Source organism: Cherax quadricarinatus, chromosome 81, assembly GCF_038502225.1.
Source record: "Cherax quadricarinatus isolate ZL_2023a chromosome 81, ASM3850222v1, whole genome shotgun sequence".
NCBI lineage: Eukaryota > Metazoa > Arthropoda > Malacostraca > Decapoda > Parastacidae > Cherax > Cherax quadricarinatus.
The window spans coordinates 9,094,887-9,114,836 of NC_091372.1; the positions used below are offsets into that span (position 1 = coordinate 9,094,887).

The 19,950-nt window shown below is 37.6% G+C and overlaps 2 protein-coding genes across 2 annotated transcripts; both read right to left on the minus strand.

The window, feature by feature from the left end:
- Window positions 1–5,493: 5,493 nt before the first annotated feature.
- LOC128699857 (pro-resilin-like) lies at window positions 5,494–7,270 on the minus strand. Its single transcript, XM_053792646.2, has 3 exons — window positions 7,235–7,270; window positions 6,647–6,721; window positions 5,494–6,043 (listed from the first exon to the last, which is right to left on the minus strand). Exons 1-3 carry the CDS (start codon window positions 7,244–7,246, stop codon window positions 5,765–5,767), a joined length of 366 nt encoding a protein of 121 aa, XP_053648621.1. The 5' UTR covers window positions 7,247–7,270; the 3' UTR covers window positions 5,494–5,764.
- Window positions 7,271–13,470: 6,200 nt separating this feature from the next.
- LOC128699858 (pro-resilin-like) lies at window positions 13,471–15,256 on the minus strand. Its single transcript, XM_053792647.2, has 3 exons — window positions 15,224–15,256; window positions 14,660–14,734; window positions 13,471–13,830 (listed from the first exon to the last, which is right to left on the minus strand). The coding sequence occupies exons 1-3, from the start codon at window positions 15,233–15,235 to the stop codon at window positions 13,552–13,554; spliced, it is 366 nt and encodes a 121-aa protein (XP_053648622.1). The 5' UTR covers window positions 15,236–15,256; the 3' UTR covers window positions 13,471–13,551.
- Window positions 15,257–19,950: the final 4,694 nt, after the last annotated feature.

A 19,950-nucleotide genomic window follows, 5' to 3' on the forward strand; every position in this document is an offset into this window, starting at 1 on the left:
CTATGAAGGATGAGGTGAATCATAGAATTGATGAGGGGAAAAGGGTGAGTGGTGCACTTAGGAGTCTATGGAGACAAAGAACTTTGTCCTTGGAGGCAAAGAGGGGAATGTATGAGAGTATAGTTTTACCAACACTCTTATATGGGTGTGAAGCATGGGTGATGAATGTTGCAGCGAGGAGAAGGCTGGAGGCAGTGGAGATGTCATGTCTGAGGGCAATGTGTGGTGTGAATATAATGCAGAGAATTCGTAGTTTGGAAGTTAGGAGGAGGTGCGGGATTACCAAAACTGTTGTCCAGAGGGCTGAGGAAGGGTTGTTGAGGTGGTTCGGACATGTAGAGAGAATGGAGCGAAACAGAATGACTTCAAGAGTGTATCAGTCTGTAGTGGAAGGAAGGCGGGGTAGGGGTCGGCCTAGGAAAGGTTGGAGGGAGGGGGTAAAGGAGGTTTTGTGTGCGAGGGGCTTGGACTTCCAGCAGGCGTGCGTGAGCGTGTTTGATAGGAGTGAATGGAGACGAATGGTTTTTAATACTTGACGTGCTGTTGGAGTGTGAGCAAAGTAACATTTATGAAGGGGTTCAGGGAAACCGGCAGGCCGGACTTGAGTCCTGGAGATGGGAAGTACAGTGCCTGCACTCTGAAGGAGGGGTGTTAATGTTGCAGTTTAAAAACTGTAGTGTAAAGCACCCTTCTGGCAAGACAGTGATGGAGTGAATGATGGTGAAAGTTTTTCTTTTTCGGGCCACCCTGCCTTGGTGGGAATCGGCCAGTGTGATAATAAAAAAATATATATATATATATATATATATATATATATATATATATATATATATATATATATATATATATATATATATATATATTTATATATGTATGTATATATATATATATATATATATATATATATATATATATATATATATATATATATATATACATATATATATATATATATATATATATATATATATATATATATATATATATATATATATATAAGTATATATATATATATATATATATATATATATATATATATATATATATATATATATATATATATATATATATATATATATATTGATATTGCATTTACTACATTTCTCTGTATTGTTTATTATATGTTAGGGTTAATCTGACCCCCGCCCACCTACGATGATGTCTTCAACTGCTATACCTCTCCTCTCGTTACGGTCCATTAATCTCCACATGCCTCTGTGTGAGACTGACAAAGTCTGCTGCGCAGGCGAAACGTTTCCCCAGTAAAGATACCCACATTTTGCTCATCCCCTCCTCTATAACACTATTTTTAAATGGAGATGCATAACGAATTTTAACAAAAAAAATATACATTTAGTGATAATCTTGTTTCAGTTTCGCTTCTTTGCACATAAAAAAATATTGCTTGTAAATTTACGAATATTGTTACGTATTATATAAAAGATATGCGTCGTGAAGTTCTACACATCGACATTATCTTCTGTTTGCCTTTTTCTTAAAATTGAAACGTCTCAAACAACGCCTTATAAAGCGGAGTGAATCTAGTTCTTGTAAACGGGTTTGATAACTATATTAGTGGCATCTTCGTGACGAGGCGCTGGACCCTCGTCAGTTTGTCTGTGGAAGACCAGGCTGTTAGACTCACTGTCTGTTAGAAACTAAATGCCTTTCTTAGGCCCAAACAAATTAATTCTGGCTTTTTTTTGCCTCAGTAGGCCTACGCAGCCTCCTTAATTTCCTGGTGATTTTTTCTTATTAACTTTCATTAGGCCTATGGAGGGGGTAAAATAATTGGCCTACTCATTTTTTTATCTATTTTGTCCAGCGAGGGAGTCTTGGTGTTCCAAAAGGGTTCTTGATTCAAGTCCTTGGAGCAATCCTTCTCTTCCTCAAAACAGACTTGGGAATTTAATATTCTTGACAAGTTAAAATCATAATAACATTCTTGGCATACACAAATTTGTACTTAACAACTTTAAAGAACGTTAAAGTTTATTTAGGTACAGGTTCACATAGGTACAATTATCATAGTCACATGTAGAACAACCACTGTTGAAAAATTGTGAAATTCCAAGCGCTTTCGGCATTTCTCACATTATCAAGGACCAGTTCTTTGGTAGTGTGAGAAGTTATGAAATCGCTTGTTATTTAATGATTTTTTTCGTAGTGGTTGTGTTGCATATTGTGATATCACCTGTTTACTGTGATCTTATTGCAACACGTAGTAACATGTGTGTATATTTACAAAGGTAACCCCACTGAAAGTCAAAGTGACTTATTTTAATTGGAATCCTTGTGATTCTACTGAAGACGATCTTACCAATAGTAATATTATAATAGTAATAATAATGATGATGATAATAATAATAATAATAATAATAATAATAATAATAATACAAATACTACTAATACTACTACCACTACTACTACTAATAAGGATAATAATAACAATAATAATAATAGCAATAATTAATAAAAATATAATAATAATAATAATACAAATAATAATAATAACAATAATAATAATAATAATAATAATAATAATAATAATAATAATAATAATAATAATAATAATAATAACAATAACATTAATAATAATAATAATAATAATAATAATAATCATCATCATCATAATAATAATAATAATAATAATAATAATAATAATAATAACAATAACATTAATAATAATAATAATAATAATAATAATAATAATAATAATAATAATAACATTAATAATAACAATAATAATAATAATAATAATAATAATAATAATAATAATAATAATAATAATAATAACATTAATAATAATAATAATAATAATAATAATAATAATAATAATAATAATAATAATAATAACAATAATAATAATAATAATAACATTAATAATAACAATAATAATAATAATAATAATAATAATAATAATAATAATAATAATAATAATAATAATAATAATAACATTAATAATAACAATAATAATAATAATAATATTAATAATAATAATAATAATAATAACAATAACATTAATAATAATAATAATAATAATAATAATAATAATAATAATAATAATAATAATAATAATAATATTAATAATAATAATAATAATAATAATAATAATAATAATAATAATAATAATAATAATAATAATAATAATAATAATAATAATAATAACAACAACAACAATAATAATAATAATAATAATAATAATAATAATAATAATAATAATAATAATAATAATAATAATAATATTAATAATAATAATAATAATAATAATAATAATAATAATAATAATAATAATAATAATAATAACAATAATAATAATAATAATAATAATAATAATAATAATAATAATAACAATAATAATAATAATAATAATAATAATAATAATAATAATAATAATAATAATAACAATAATAATAATAATAATAATAATAATAATATCTTTATTTCTACAAGTACATGTACAAGGCAACAGATATAAAGGGAGAGACCAATATAACATTTGTCTACGTAATATAGAAAATCTCCAGAGCACAGATATTCTCCAGAGAGAAAATAGATCCATGTGCAACATCTGGGTATCTTTATTGTAGACGTTTCGCCATCCAGTGGCTTTATCAATACAAATTCCAGGACATAACTTGAAGACAGTAGAACTATGTACAGAAGATGAGGTAATCAGTCCCTCAACCTTGGAGTAGGTGCGAAGAGCACCGTAGTCGTGGAGAGGGCGAAACGTCTACAATAAAATTAGCCAGATGTTGTACATGTGTCTTAATTTCAACTTGTCGGTATTATATACCATTCTTGCACAACATAGATCAAGTGAAAACTATCCCGAATAGAGAAGAAAGAATTTACAAAAGTATCGCAAGTGGAGAGAGTCGCTTTATGGATCAGTGTGTTCGTGCTACTTAACAACGCAAGGGAGGAGCACTGCAGGAGGCCTACTGGTTTATTCTAGGCAGGTCCTTCTCAAACCCAAACCCTTTAAAAATAAGAATTATTGTAACCTTAATTTTTAAAGGGGTGGAGTGGTATGCCAGTGGAAGGCCTTGGTCAGATGACCAAAAGCTCTATCTATAATAAAGTTGGTAGAATTACCGACAATATGTAAAGTAAAAGGGTTCCGCAGACGCAAGTGCCTCGAATCAGCACTGATCGCTGTTTCGAATACAATTAAACAAAACAAAGGCAGCTTCACCATCTCTGAAGTCTTAGCAAGAATCCTCCTGAAAACAGTAAACCCTGCCATCACATAGTCTCTCCTGTTATACTACACAAAGCACAGAGAGTGAACACTGAAACAAGCTGCCTCATTCCAGTCTATATTTGTCCAACCTATTTTTATGTTACCCAAGTAATAGCTTTTATATCCTTTTACTCATGTACGAATTAATTGCTCTACCATATTGTATTACTTTTGTCACTACCACTACTACTACTACTACTACTACTACTACTACCACTAGTGAACATCGAAATGTTACCTCACTAGTATTGCACCTCACTCTGAGCCTTTATATACCCTCTGTGTCCATGTATTGTTTGTAATGGCTTGATAAAGCTCCTGGAGAGCGAAACGTTGCCACAATAAATGTCACATTAGTTGCACTTGTGTCCTTTTACTTTACATATTGTCGGTAATTCTACCAACTTTATTACACTAATAAGGTCGTTACGGAGACTAATAAGGTGGTTAAAAGTCTAATAAGGCCGTTATAAATAATAATAAGGTCGTTACAGAGACTAATAAGGTCGTTAAAAGTCTAATAAGGTCGTTACAAATACTAATAAGGTCGTTACAGAGACTAATAAGGTCGTTAAAAGTCTAATAAGGTCGTTACAAATACTAATAAGGTCGTTACAGATACTAATAAGGTCGCTAAAGGCCTAATAAGGTTGTTACAGAGACTAATAAGGTCGTTAAAAGTTTAATAAAGTCGTTACAAATACTAATAAGGTCGTTACAGATACTAATAAGGTCGTTAAAAGCCTAATAAGGTCGTTACAAATACTAATAAGGTCGTTAAAAGCCTAATAAGGTTGTTACAGAGACTAATAAGGTCGTTACATATACTAATAAGGTCGTTAAAAGCCTAATAAGGTTGTTACAGAGACTAATAAGGTCGTTACATATACTAATAAGGTCGTTAAAAGCCTAATAAGGTTGTTACAGAGACTAATAAGGTCGTTACAGATACTAATAAGGTCGTTAAAAGCCTAATAAGGTCGTTACAAATACTAATAAGGTCGTTACAGATACTAATAAGGTCGTTAAAAGCCTAATAAGGTTGTTACAGAGACTAATAAGGTATTATACGTATATATTATACGTACATTTTATACGTATATATTATACGTACATTTTATACGTATATATTATACGTATATATTTCTTCTTATAGTAGAAATCGTAGAATAAATGGTTATGAAGGAACTCAAACAAATTAATATGAAAATAATGCATTTATTAGATACATAAATAATTGCGATTGCTATAATAATAATAAAGATAATAATAATACTAATATTATTATTAGTATTAGTATTAGTAGTAAGTTTTGTTCAGCTTTTGGCCAAGCATTGCAAGTTTCAAGATTTTAATAGACTGTGTATCGAGTCCACACATCTATTTCCACAGAAACATGGTCCTAGAAGTGTATTGGTCTTGGAGCTGGTCTCTGTATGTTGGTCTGAGAGATGGCCATAGCCATACATTGGTCAGGGAGATGGTCTTATCCATATGTTGATCTGAGAGATGGTCTTATCCATATGTTGGTCTTGGAGGGACGTAAGACCTGACTTCATCAGAGTCAGGGTAGCGAGCTTCTCCCTGGTACTGGACGTCAGCCACGTAGCCTGAGTCACCGTCCACGTAGTAAGTCACAGTCTGGAGACGACCATCGGGGAGCTGTACGCTGTACGACCCCTTGGTGTTGTCGTTGTCGCGGCTCTCCTGGTGACCGAACTCGTTGCCTGAGGGGTCGTCATCGACAGCCCAGTTGAAGTTGTACTGAGCTGGACCAGATTCCTCTGAAGAATGCTGAAAAATAAAAAAAATAAGTAAGAATGTCTTAAATAATTCTTCTTTCATCGATAGAATGATAAACACTCTTATATCTATAATGAAATCTATTGTTTTGGTAACGAAAAATCTTTATAAACAAAATCTCTCCGTGCCCAGGTTGACACTCACTAGCACCAAGGTGCCCATTTACTGCTAGGTGAGCAGGGAAACCAGATTTTACATCTTGCACTCGTGAGACTAAAACCCACAACAGACGACTTACACCCAGGTACCTTCTTACTACTAAGAAAACATGGGCAGCAACAGTAAGAAGATTTGCTCATACGTCTTACTTTCGTTACAGTAAAGGCACGAAATCCAGGAACCTTATTATTGGTAGGAAAACATGGGCAGCAACAGTGGGAGGCTTGTTCTTACGTCTCAACATAAATGGGAATCGGTTCAGCGTCTCTGCGAACCTAACTTTCCACCAGTAATCTACGGTTCCCTTAATTTATAAACTATAAAATAACATATAACACTGAGATTTTAGCTGAAGACTTGAACCAGTCTGGTTTCCCATCTAGATCAGAACATTTCACATATTTTTTTTCTAGCTTACGATAATTTATATATTACCTGAGGTGGGCCATAGGAGAAGGATGGTCGCTTGTCAGCAGAAGCGACAGCAACAAGACCCAGCAGCAACAGAATCTAGAAATTACAAAAGATCTTATTATTAATTTTCACAGGACCTTAGCACGTGTAACAACTAATTCATAGTCTGAAGACGGAATAGACGTTCTGGAAATCTTGGATCATTATGGCAGTTTCTTAATTGTCTTGACAGACCAAAACGTTGTTTTGATCAATACGAATTTTATGGGATTGTGGTGAATTGTTTCAGTCACTGGATTGTGGCTTAGTTGTGAAATCTTGCAGCCACGGAGTTGTTAGTTGGGGACTGTCGCAGCGAGGGTATTGTGGATTAGTTGTGAGTTGTTCCAGTAGCGGTCTCATGAGTTAGTTGTGAATCGTTCTAGCCAGGGTATTGTGCCTTATTCAACATTAACACAATAAATTTAATAAATTAAATTTATGTCAAACTCACATGCATCATTCAATACAAAGACTGATAGAACATCAACCCTCATTGTCTGACATGGAAGCACAAGCTAACATTCCGTGGCTACTGCTCCATTAAACAAAATTCAAGACATCAGCTACCTTGGAGTTCATTGTGTTGTGTCTGGAGGAAACTCTTGACTGTGAGACAGCTACAGCCTCGGCACCTTATATCCCATCCCGTGTAAGGCAGAAAGTCAAGTTTTTGCAGCACGCATGCAAGGAAGCAGTCGAAATCAAGGTATGTGGAACGAGATATTGCGTTTGTTGCTTGGAGCATAGGCGTTGTGGGGCGAGGCTCTGCGTTACGATACACAACCTTGATCTAATGAATTGTGGGTTTAAAAAACTATGGACTACAAAGTGGTTATTAACTCTGCATGACGTCTCTAGTCAACGAATCGATTTGCAAGTTTTAAGGCTGTGGATTACGATCATAAAGGGCGCACCTCACCTGTACACCGCCAGTCAAGAATACTTTAATCCCTAAAATAGTGATTAAGGTAAACTCTCAATACGTAAACTCGGAGACACATGCACCTCGTAAACTTCATTAACAGGTCGACATATACAGACTAACTTCATTCTTCAGGTTTCTGTCTCCGTGTGGTTACTACTACTACTACTTACAACTACTACTATTACTACTCTCATCACTACTACTACTACTATTACTACTGCAACTACTACTACTACTACTCTCATCACTACTACTACTACTTACTACAACTACTATTACTACTTTCATCACTACTACTACTGCTATCATCACTACTACTACTATTACTACTACTACTACTAGTACTATCACTACTACTATTACTACTACTATCATCAATAGTACTAATACTACTACTATCATCACTAGTACTGCTACTTCTATCATCAATACTACTACTACTACTACTACTACTAATAATAATAATAATAATAATAATAACAATAATCGACAATAAAGTACCATAGTAAAGTGTAGTAAAATACCTGGTGAGAGGATAAGAAAACCTTGTAAATGGTCACGAAGCAAATTCAAATGTATTATTATTATAATAATAATAATTATTATTATTATTATTTTTATTATTATTTTATTATTATTATTATTATTATTATTATTATTATTATTATTATTATTATTATTATTATTATTATTATTATTATTGGTATAAACCTTGGTAATAAATACCCAGAAATTGGTTTAGAAAAACACGTAAGTAAACTCTAGGACATATTTATTTGAAAACGTTTCGGTCCTGGGTCCTTGACATACATTATTTATTATACATTTATTATACACCTTTTCCAAGTGGTGGCCCGGCCTTGGCTCCCTCTCTAGGGAATGTCTGAGACCTAAGTCTCCCATGGGAGGAGGTACAAGTACCTCCTCATCTTTGGGACCAACTGTCCCCAGGCCTAGCCACATTCCCCGCCGTCACGGGGCTCGTAGGGAGAAGCTAGGCCTCTCTGGTCTGCCATCCCCACCCCAAGGGGGCTAATGAGAATGACAGTCTTGTGAGCTGCGAGCTCTGGCTCAGGCACCTACCCTGCCCTAGAAGGGCTGGGCATGGTGCACGTGGTGTGTGAATGTACCTCTAACATACAGAGGTAGAAAGACATTATATATAGGCGGAGAGTGAGGTGTGAGTGACGCATGGTGACCTGAAGAATACAATGTTGGGATGAGGACGGGTAGACTATGAGATGATGTGACTCCTGTGTTGTTGGGTTGGTGGTGCTTTGCCTGGTTGACTATCATGTATGCTAATGTATTACAAATTTTGTGGTTTCCAGTGTTACATTCTATTGTGTCGGTGACGGTGATTAGTGAGGCTTCTAGACACCGTCGGCGTCTGAGGTCTGGTTTGGTGAGAACGAGTTGTACCTCATCCCAGTTCGTCAAATGCCCCGTGGAGTCTCTGTGGAGGACACAGGCGTACCTTACATCGTCTCTGTTACAGGCACTTCGATGCTCGTTCAGGCGAAGCGCAAGGTCTCTGTCTGTCTCACCTACATATTTCTTGGGACAGAATCCACGGGGGATGGTGTAGACACCAGCTTTGGAAGTTAGAGGTGAGGGGCTGCCCCACACTTCCTTCAGAATGATGGACTGAACACATAGATTCCACTCTGAGGGACTGATTACTTCAAACTCCTCCTCTCCGTATACCTTCCTGCTTTGTGTTGGACTGATGAAGAAAGTGAGTGGCGAAACGTTTCTTCAGTAAAGATTCTCATAGGTTGCATAATGTCGGTAAGTCAATAGCAGATTTTGGTATCCATTGTAAATCAATAGTTCTTGATGTTATTTGTAAATTAATAGTTCTTGATATTTGTAAATCAGTGGTTCTTGATATTTGTAAATCAATAGTTCTTGATAACTGTAAAACAATAGTTCTTGGTGTTATTTGTAAATCAATAATTCTTGATATTTGTAAATCAATAGTTCTTAATATTTGTAAATCAATAGTTCTTGATATTTGTAAATCAATAGTTCTCGGTGTTCTTTGATGCTGTGTGAAAATTAATAGCAGTTCTTGGCTTTCTTTGTAAATCCATAATAATTGGTATTTTGTGTAAATCAGTAGCAGTTCTTAGTGTTGTGTGTAAATCAGTAGCAGTTCCTAGTGTTGTGTGTAAATCAGTAGCAGTTCCTAGTGTTGTGTGTAAATCAGTAGCAGTTCCTAGTGTTGTGTGTAAATCAGTAGCAGTCCCTAGTGTTGTGTGTAAATCAGTAGCAGTTCCTAGTGTTGTGTGTAAATCAGTAGCAGTCCCTTGTGTTGTGTGTAAATCAGTAGCAGTCCCTAGTGTTGTGTGTAAATCAGTAGCAGTTCCTAGTGTTGTGTGTAAATCAGTAGCAGTTCCTAGTGTTGTGTGTAAATCAGTAGCAGTTCCTAGTGTTGTGTGTAAATCAGTAGCAGTCCCTAGTGTTGTGTGTAAATCAGTAGCAGTTCCTAGTGTTGTGTGTAAATCAGTAGCAGTTCCTAGTGTTGTGTGTAAATCAGTAGCAGTCCCTAGTGTTGTGTGTAAATCAGTAGCAGTTCTTAGTGTTGTGTGTAAATCAGTAGCAGTTCCTAGTGTTGTGTGTAAATCAGTAGCAGTTCCTAGTGTTGTGTGTAAATCAGTAGCAGTCCCTAGTGTTGTGTGTAAATCAGTAGCAGTTCTTAGTGTTGTGTGTAAATCAGTAGCAGTTCCTAGTGTTGTGTGTAAATCAGTAGCAGTTCCTAGTGTTGTGTGTAAATCAGTAGCAGTCCCTAGTGTTGTGTGTAAATCAGTAGCAGTTCTTAGTGTTGTGTGTAAATCAGTAGCAGTTCCTAGTGTTGTGTGTAAATCAGTAGCAGTTCCTAGTGTTGTGTGTAAATCAGTAGCAGTTCTTAGTGTTGTGTGTAAATCAGTAGCAGTCCCTTGTGTTGTGTGTAAATCAGTAGCAGTTCCTAGTGTTGTGTGTAAATCAGTAGCAGTCCCTAGTGTTGTGTGTAAATCAGTAGCAGTCCCTAGTGTTGTGTGTAAATCAAAAGCAGTCCCTTGTGTTATGTGTAAATCAGTAGCAGTCCCTTGTGTTGTGTGTAAATCAGTAGCAGTTCCTAGTGTTGTGTGTAAATCAGTAGCAGTGCCTAGTGTTGTGTGTAAATCAGTAGCAGTCCCTTGTGTTGTGTGTAAATCAGTAGCAGTCCCTTGTGTTGTGTGTAAATCAGTAGCAGTCCCTTGTGTTGTGTGTAAATCAGTAGCAGTCCCTTGTGTTGTTTGTAAATCAGTAGCAGTCCCTTGTGTTGTGTGTAAATCAGTAGCAGTCCCTAGTGTTGTGTGTAAATCAGTAGCAGTTCCTAGTGTTGTGTGTAAATCAGTAGCAGTTCCTAGTGTTGTGTGTAAATCAGTAGCAGTTCCTAGTGTTGTGTGTAAATCAGTAGCAGTTCCTAGTGTTGTGTGTAAATCAATAGCAGTTCCTAGTGTTGTGTGTAAATCAGTAGCAGTTCCTAGTGTTGTGTGTAAATCAATAGCAGTTCCTAGTGTTGTGTGTAAATCAATAGCAGTTCCTAGTGTTGTGTGTAAATCAATAGCAGTTCCTAGTGTTGTGTGTAAATCAGTAGCATTTCCTAGGGTTGTGTGTAAATCAGTAGCAGTTCCTAGTGTTGTGTGTAAATCAATAGCAGTCCCTAGTGTTGTGTGTAAATCAGTAGCAGTTCCTAGTGTTGTGTGTAAATCAGTAGCAGTCCCTAGTGTTGTGTGTAAATCAGTAGCAGTTCCTAGTGTTGTGTGTAAATCAGTAGCAGTTCCTAGTGTTGTATGTAAATCAGTAGCAGTTCCTAGTGTTGTGTGTAAATCAGTAGCAGTTCCTAGTGTTGTGTGTAAATCAGTAGCAGTCCCTTGTGTTGTGTGTAAATCAGTAGCAGTTCCTAGTGTTGTGTGTAAATCAGTAGCAGTTCCTAGTGTTGTGTGTAAATCAGTAGCAGTTCCTAGTGTTGTGTGTAAATCAATAGCAGTCCCTAGTGTTGTGTGTAAATCAGTAGCAGTTCCTAGTGTTGTGTGTAAATCAGTAGCAGTCCCTAGTGTTGTGTGTAAATCAGTAGCAGTTCCTAGTGTTGTGTGTAAATCAGTAGCAGTTCCTAGTGTTGTATGTAAATCAGTAGCAGTTCCTAGTGTTGTGTGTAAATCAGTAGCAGTTCCTAGGGTTGTGTGTAAATCAGTAGCAATTCCTAGTGTTGTGTGTAAATCAATAGCAGTCCCTAGTGTTGTGTGTAAATCAGTAGCAGTTCCTAGTGTTGTGTGTAAATCAGTAGCAGTCCCTAGTGTTGTGTGTAAATCAGGAGCAGTCCCTTGTGTTGTGTGTAAATCAGTAGCAGTTCCTAGTGTTGTGTGTAAATCAGTAGCAGTTCCTAGGGTTGTGTGTAAATCAGTAGCAGTTCCTAGTGTTGTGTGTAAATCAGTAGCAGTCCCTAGTGTTGTGTGTAAATCAGTAGCAGTTCCTAGTGTTATGTGTAAATCAGTAGCAGTTCCTAGTGTTGTGTGTAAATCAGTAGCAGTTCCTAGTGTTGTGTGTAAATCAGTAGCAGTCCCTTGTGTTGTGTGTAAATCAGTAGCAGTTCCTAGTGTTGTGTGTAAATCAGTAGCAGTTCCTAGTGTTGTGTGTAAATCAGTAGCAGTTCCTAGTGTTGTGTGTAAATCAATAGCAGTCCCTAGTGTTGTGTGTAAATCAGTAGCAGTTCCTAGTGTTGTGTGTAAATCAGTAGCAGTCCCTAGTGTTGTGTGTAAATCAGTAGCAGTTCCTAGTGTTGTGTGTAAATCAGTAGCAGTTCCTAGTGTTGTATGTAAATCAGTAGCAGTTCCTAGTGTTGTGTGTAAATCAGTAGCAGTTCCTAGGGTTGTGTGTAAATCAGTAGCAGTTCCTAGTGTTGTGTGTAAATCAATAGCAGTCCCTAGTGTTGTGTGTAAATCAGTAGCAGTTCCTAGTGTTGTGTGTAAATCAGTAGCAGTCCCTAGTGTTGTGTGTAAATCAGTAGCAGTTCCTAGTGTTGTGTGTAAATCAGTAGCAGTCCCTAGTGTTGTGTGTAAATCAGGAGCAGTCCCTTGTGTTGTGTGTAAATCAGTAGCAGTTCCTAGTGTTGTGTGTAAATCAGTAGCAGTTCCTAGGGTTGTGTGTAAATCAGTAGCAGTTCCTAGTGTTATGTGTAAATCAGTAGCAGTCCCTAGTGTTGTGTGTAAATCAGTAGCAGTTCCTAGTGTTATGTGTAAATCAGTAGCAGTTCCTAGTGTTGTGTGTAAATCAGTAGCAGTTCCTAGTGTTGTGTGTAAATCAGTAGCAGTCCCTTGTGTTGTGTGTAAATCAGTAGCAGTTCCTAGTGTTGTGTGTAAATCAGTAGCAGTTCCTAGTGTTATGTGTAAATCAGTAGCAGTTCCTCGTGTTGTGTGTAAATCAGTAGCAGTTCCTAGTGTTGTGTGTAAATCAGTAGCAGTCCCTTGTGTTGTGTGTAAATCAGTAGCAGTTCCTAGTGTTGTGTGTAAATCAGTAGCAGTTCCTAGTGTTGTGTGTAAATCAGTAGCAGTCCCTAGTGTTGTGTGTAAATCAGTAGCAGTTCTTAGTATTGTAAATCAACTGCAGTTCTCGAGGAATCAGACAAAAAGGCTTTTGGCAGTGAATTTGATTTAATTGCATTATTAAGAAGTAAATAAATAATTACATATACACATTGGTCCCTAGATATTACATTACAATATATGCTAATCAGTAGGTTTCCCTTGACTTTAGAGAATTTATTATCAGTATGTTAGTCTGGTGGGCTATATAATATGCTCTCTTAAGAGATGCTCCTAACCGTATGATGGTCTGAGAGTTGGTCTTATCCATATGTTGATCTGAGAGATGGTCTTATCCATATGTTGATCTGAGAGATGGTCTTATCCATATGTTGATCTGAGAGATGGTCTTATCCATATGTTGGTCTTGGAGGGGCGTAGGCCCTGACTTCGTCAGAGTCAGGGTAGCGAGCTTCTCCCTGGTACTGGACGTCAGCCACGTAGCCTGAGTCACCGTCCACGTAGTAAGTCACAGTCTGGAGACGACCATCGGGGAGCTGTACGCTGTACGACCCCTTGGTGTTGTCGTTGTCGCGGCTCTCCTGGTGACCGAACTCGTTGCCTGAGGGGTCGTCATCGACAGCCCAGTTGAAGTTGTACTGAGCTGGACCAGATTCCTCAGAAGAACCCTAAAAAATATTGCAACAACGTTAACTATTTCAATGGAAAAGAGTCAACCTTATCCTAAGTTATCGTGGATTATCGTAGATTATCCTAAGTTATCCTGGATTATCCTAAGTTATCCTAAGTTATCCATAACATCCATGCCTCCTCAGAACCCTTCTACAAATATTTTTAGCATTGAAAATCGTTGACATTATTCCTGAGTGAATTTAATCTTATTTTAAACACAAATATTTTCTCCTTACATTAAAAATTATCTATTTTCAAAAGGATATTTGCTTATCAGCAAAGATAAAAAAAATTATGTTGCGAATCCATACAAGAAATATTATAGCTAATTCCTCTAGTTCCCCTAGAAAATGATCTAGAACTCTTGCTCCTAGAACAGGAAAAGTTATTTTCCTAGATCAACAACATAAGAACATAAGAACATAAGAAAGGAGGAACACTGCAGCAGGCCTGTTGGCCCATACTAGGCAGGTCCTTTACAATTCATCCCACTAATATACATTTGCCCAACCCAATTTTCAACGCCACCCAAGAAACAAGCTCCGATGTGCAAGTCCCACTCAAATCCAACCCCTCCCACTCATGTACTTATCCAACCTAAATTTGAAACTACCCAAAGTCCTAGCCTCAATAACCCAACTAGGTAGACTGTTCCACTCATCAACTACCCTATTTCCAAACCAATACTTTCCTATGTCCTTTCTAAATCTAAACTTATCTAATTTAAATCCTGATACATGAGTATCTAGAATGCTAGTATGGATTTCCCAACCAGTTAAAAAATAAGGAGAATAATGTTTCATTATATATATATATATATATTACCCTTGGAGGTCCATAAGTGAAGGAAGGTCTCTTGTCTGCCACAGCAACAGCTGTCAGGCACAACACCAGCAAAATCTGAAATTTTGAAAACAGAAGAATTTAAAATTCTCACGTTTCTTAGCAAATAAGTACATATAACCTATATATAAATTGCAAGAGGTATGTATATATATATATATATATATATATATATATATATATATATATATATATATATGTGTGTGTGTGTGTGTGTGTGTGTGTGTGTGTGTGTGTGTGTGTGTGTGTGTGTGTGTGTGTGTGTGTGTGTGTGTGTGTGTGTGTGTGTGTGTGTGTGTGTGTGTGTGTGTGTGTGTGTGTGTGTGTGTGTGAGTCTGTGTGTGTGTGTGTGTATACGTTCAAGTGCTTTACAAGTTGCAAGTATGCCTGTTAGAAAAAATATCTGATATCTGTCTTTAAATACTAGGCAGATAGCGAGATGTGTATTCAAATCAAAAAGAGACATAACAAGAAATCTATACCACGTAGTGTATAGTTAGCAAGATCTATATAGATATCAGGAGCAATAAGAGAGGCAATCTATACCTTTGAATTCATTGTGTTACGTCTGAGAGACGAATCTTGACTGTGAGACGGTCGAAATCTGCCTTATTTATATCTGTTTCAGTGTGGTTGAGAGGAACGAGTTTTTGTGAGAATTTGGAGAGATGGAACGGACAAGAATGTGGAATGTGGAGCAGGGTATTGCGTGTTTCGCCCAGGGTGGTATCGTGGGGAGGAAACGTGGCTGGGGATATTGTGGGAGGCGTTAATACGTGAGACACTAAGATAGCCGAAGGTATCGCATTTATTACCCAGGGGAAGGGTAGCATTGTAGGCGGAGTATTGTGGGTGTATGTATTGCGTTTATTGCTCAGGGTAGTTTTGTGAGTAGAGGTATTGTGGGTGGAGGGGTATTGTGGGGTATTGTGACCACAGAGACAGATGTCACAGCATCTCACAGAGTATTTACATCTCGGCTCAAAGTTACATAGATAAGGCTACAGCTGGTGCACAGAACCTTCACAGGGCAGGTGGTGACGGTCACAAATAGTGTAGAGTACGGGGAGTACACCGGAGTACATGAAAGTACAGATAGTACACTGAAGAAAATGGTGTAGTAGATAAGAAGAGTAGACAGCAAAGAATTTCACTGTTTACGTCGAGGCTAACCTTCCTATAACTAAACTCTAGGTCTATGAAAATAGATTTAATGTCTAGATGAACACAGACACAAAATCTACTGCAGTTCCCCATTGTATAAACTACACTGCACAATCTGATAATGGTCATTAAACAGACCGAAATGCCCTCTAAAGTTTCCTTGCTAAACTGAGAATCAGTTCCAACAAATAAAACTCTTTACTGCAGACAGGAAAACTTCAATAGAGTAAGATGTTACACCTGTAAACCATCTTTGTAAACCATCTTTGTAAACCATCTTTGTAAACCGTCTTTGTAAACCATCTTTGGTAAGCCCACTGCAGGTACTAGCCGCTGAAGTGGCTAGTGTACTGTGCATTACAAATCCATTCTGTGGAGGGTAGCGCAAGAACGTATGGATACACAAAAGGCCCAGGAACTAGGACCCAAAGGGTTTTTACAGGAGTACTGTTCACTTATCTGTTGCAAGCAAAATTCGGAAATTTGCTTAATATATCTTGTATCTTATTTTCATTGATAAGATATCTTGACATATCACATAGGTTATTATACTGTCTATCAATATATTGCTCAATAAGTGGACACTTAGGTTTGGTTTGATCATCTGTGTGTCTCCTAAACTGCCAGAAGTACTTGTAACCAAGCCTAAGCCTGGCCACTATAACATCAGTCAGTCTGTGTGTCTGCCAGACTGCCAGAAGTACTTGTAACCAAGCCTAAGCCTGGCCACTATAACATCAGTCTGTGTGTCTGCCAGACTGCCAGAAGTACTTGTAACCAAACCTAAGCTTGGCCACTATAACATCAGTCAGTCTGTGTGTCTGCCAGACTGCCAGAAGTACTTGTAACCAAGCCTAAGCCTGGCCACTATAACATCAGTCAGTCTGTGTGTCTGCCAGACTGCCAGAAGTACTTGTAACCAAGCCTAAGCCTGGCCACTATAACATCAGTCTGTGTGTCTGCCAGACTGCCAGAAGTACTTGTAACCAAGCCTAAGCCTGGCCACTAAAATATCAGTCAGTGTTCACACTGCAAGTTGCTCCATAAACATACTTATCTATGTTCATGTTATCATAGTGGGTTATAGATCTACTCAGGCTTCTAACTACATTCCTATAACAATCATTTTCATTGTTCACTTCTCTCCTAATATTATCCCTAATGCTAGACACAGACACAAAAAAGTTATATTCTACATTTTCCTTCAATGTCTAATGAAATCCATAACAATTGTACATTAATTCCCTTTTCCCGAATTTTTGAGTATCTGTGTATATCTGACTTCTCCACTGAGCTATCTGTTAGACTCATGTGAGTCAAGAACCTTCAGTGATGACACAGAATCAGTGATAACCACAGAGTCAATCGCAGTGTCGTAAGTTAGCTTGTGTTATTAGGATGACAAACAATTCAGTTTCCAGTGTAGACGCCCAGTTGTTAATTCTTATGCCTGACTTAACAAAGTTCTCATCGTTCTTAAGGAGGTGGGAGCAAGATCAGATGCAGCCCTGCCAGGAGACTCCAGCTTAGACGCATCGTTCTTAGAGAGGTGGGCAACAAGATTATATGCAGCCCTGCCGGGAGACTCCAGCTTAGACGCATCGTTCTTAGAGAGGTGGGCAACAAGATTAGATGCAGCCCTGCCGGGAGACTCCAGCTTAGACGCATCGTTCTTAGAGAGGTGGGCAACAAGATTATATGCAGCCCTGCCGGGAGACTCCAGCTTAGACGCATCGTTCTTAGAGAGGTGGGCAACAAGATTAGATGCAGCCCTGCCGGGAGACTCCAGCTTAGACGCATCGTTCTTAGAGAGGTGGGCAACAAGATTAGATGCAGCCCTGCCGGGAGACTCCAGCTTAGACGCATCGCTCTTAGAGAGGTGGGCAACAAGATTAGATGCAGCCCTGCCGGGAGACTCCAGCTTAGACGCATCGTTCTTAGAGAGGTGGGCAACAAGATTAGATGCAGCCCTGCCGGGAGACTCCAGCTTAGATGTATCGTTCTTAGAGAGGTGACAACAAGATTAGATGCAGCCCTGCCGGGAGACTCCAGCTTAGACGCATTGTTCTTAGAGAGGTGGGCAACAAGATTAGATGCAGCCCTGCCGGGAGACTCCAGCTTAGACCCATCGTTCTTAGAGAGGTGGGCAACAAGATTAGATGCAGCCCTGCCGGGAGACTCCAGCTTAGACCCATCGTTCTTAGAGAGGTGGCAACAAGATCATGCAGCCCTGCCAGGAGACTCAAGCTTAGACGCATCGTTCTTAGAGAGGTGGGCAACAAGATTAGATGCAGCCCTGCCGGGAGACTCCAGCTTAGACCCATCGTTCTTAGAGAGGTGGCAACAAGATCAGATGCAGCCCTGCCAGGAGACTCCAGCTTAGACCCATCACTGCCAGGAGACTCCTGCTTAGACCCATCACTGCCCGGAGACTCCAGCTTAGATCCATCACTGCCAGGAGACTCCAGTTTAGACCCATCACTGCCAGGAGACTCCAGCTTAGACCCATCTTTCATAGAGAGGTGGCAACAAGATCAGATGCAGCCCTGCCAGGAGACTCCAGCTAAGACGCATCGTTCTTAGAGAGGTGGGCAACAAGATTAGATGCAGCCCTGCCGGGAGACTCCAGCTTAGACCCATCACTGCCAGGAGACTCCAGCTTAGATCCATCACTGCCAGGAGACTCCAGCTTAGATCCATCACTGCCAGGAGACTCCAGCTTAGATCCATCACTGCCAGGAGACTCCAGCTTAGACCCATCACTGTCAGGAGACTCCAGCTTAGACCCATCACTGCCAGGAGACTCCAGCTTAGATCCATCACTGCCAGGAGACTCCAGCTTAGACCCATCACTGTCAGGAGACTCCAGCTTAGACCCATCACTGCCAGGAGACTCCAGCTTAGATCCATCAGTGTATATAGCTTGTGGAAAATTATTACTAACAGTTAAGACAGAAATTTGCTATTCAGCAGTTGTGTTTACAAGTGATTTAAGAAAGGGATTACTGGTGATAATCTTCTCGGGAGGGACTTGCAAGTACGTAACGTTAAATGAACACACCTTCCATGGAGGAGTGAAATGTTGCATCTATGGAGGGGTGAAATGTTGCATCCATGGAGGGGTGAAATGTTGCTTCTGTGGAGGGGTGAAATGTTGCATTCATGGAGTGTGAAATGCTGCATCCATGGAGGGGTGAAATGTTGCTTCTTTGGAGGGGTGAAATGTTGCATTCATGGATGGGTGAAATGTTGCTTATGTGGAGGGGTGAAATGATGCATCCATGGAGTGTGAAATACTGCATCCCTGGAGAGTGAAATGTTGCTACCGTGGAGGTGTGAAATGTTGCATCCCTGGAGGGTGAAATGTTGTATCCCTGGAGGGTGAGATGCTGCTTCCATGGAGGGTGAAATGTTGCATCCCTGGCGGGTGAAATGTCGCTTCCGTGGAGGGTGAAATGTTGCATCCCTGAAGGGTGAAATGTTGTATCCCTGGAGGGTGAAATGTATCTTCCGTGGAGGGTGAAATGTTGCATCCCTGGAGGGTGAAATGTCGCTTCCGTGGAGGGTGAAATGTTGCATCCCTGGAGGGTGAAATGTTCTTGTAGTCTACAGTGACACAGTGCGTGCAAGTTATAATTCTTAATATAATAGTGACTTACCTCATTTAGATCGAAGTGAATTTACTTCTAGACATAAGATTTACAGTGACAGTCTAGTTCGTATCTCGTTATTGTAAAGTTACTTGTAAATAGATGACTCTTAACGCGTAGTAAGAGATTCGTGACCGTGAAATTTAACAGTTAACTCAGGACAGTTGAAATTTCTGTTATTATTATTATTATTATTATTATTATTATTATTATTATTATTATTATTATTATTATTATTATTATCATTATTTTTATAATTAATGTTATTATTATTATTATTATTTTTATTATCATTATTATTATTATGATTATTATTATTATTATTATTATTATTATTATTATTATTATTATTATTATTATTATTATTATTATTATTATTATTATTATTATTATTATTATTATTATTATCATTATTTTGATAATTAATGTTATTATTATTATTATTATTATTTTTATTAT

Excerpts from the sequence above, each read along its gene's own strand:
- LOC128699857 (XM_053792646.2), bottom strand. Across the intron at positions 6,044-6,646 it reads TCTCCTATGGCCCACCTCAG|CATTCTTCAGAGGAATCTGG; the intron begins GTAATATATAAA and ends TTTATTTTTCAG.
- LOC128699858 (XM_053792647.2), bottom strand. Across the intron at positions 13,831-14,659 it reads TCACTTATGGACCTCCAAGG|GGTTCTTCTGAGGAATCTGG; the intron begins GTAATATATATA and ends AATATTTTTTAG.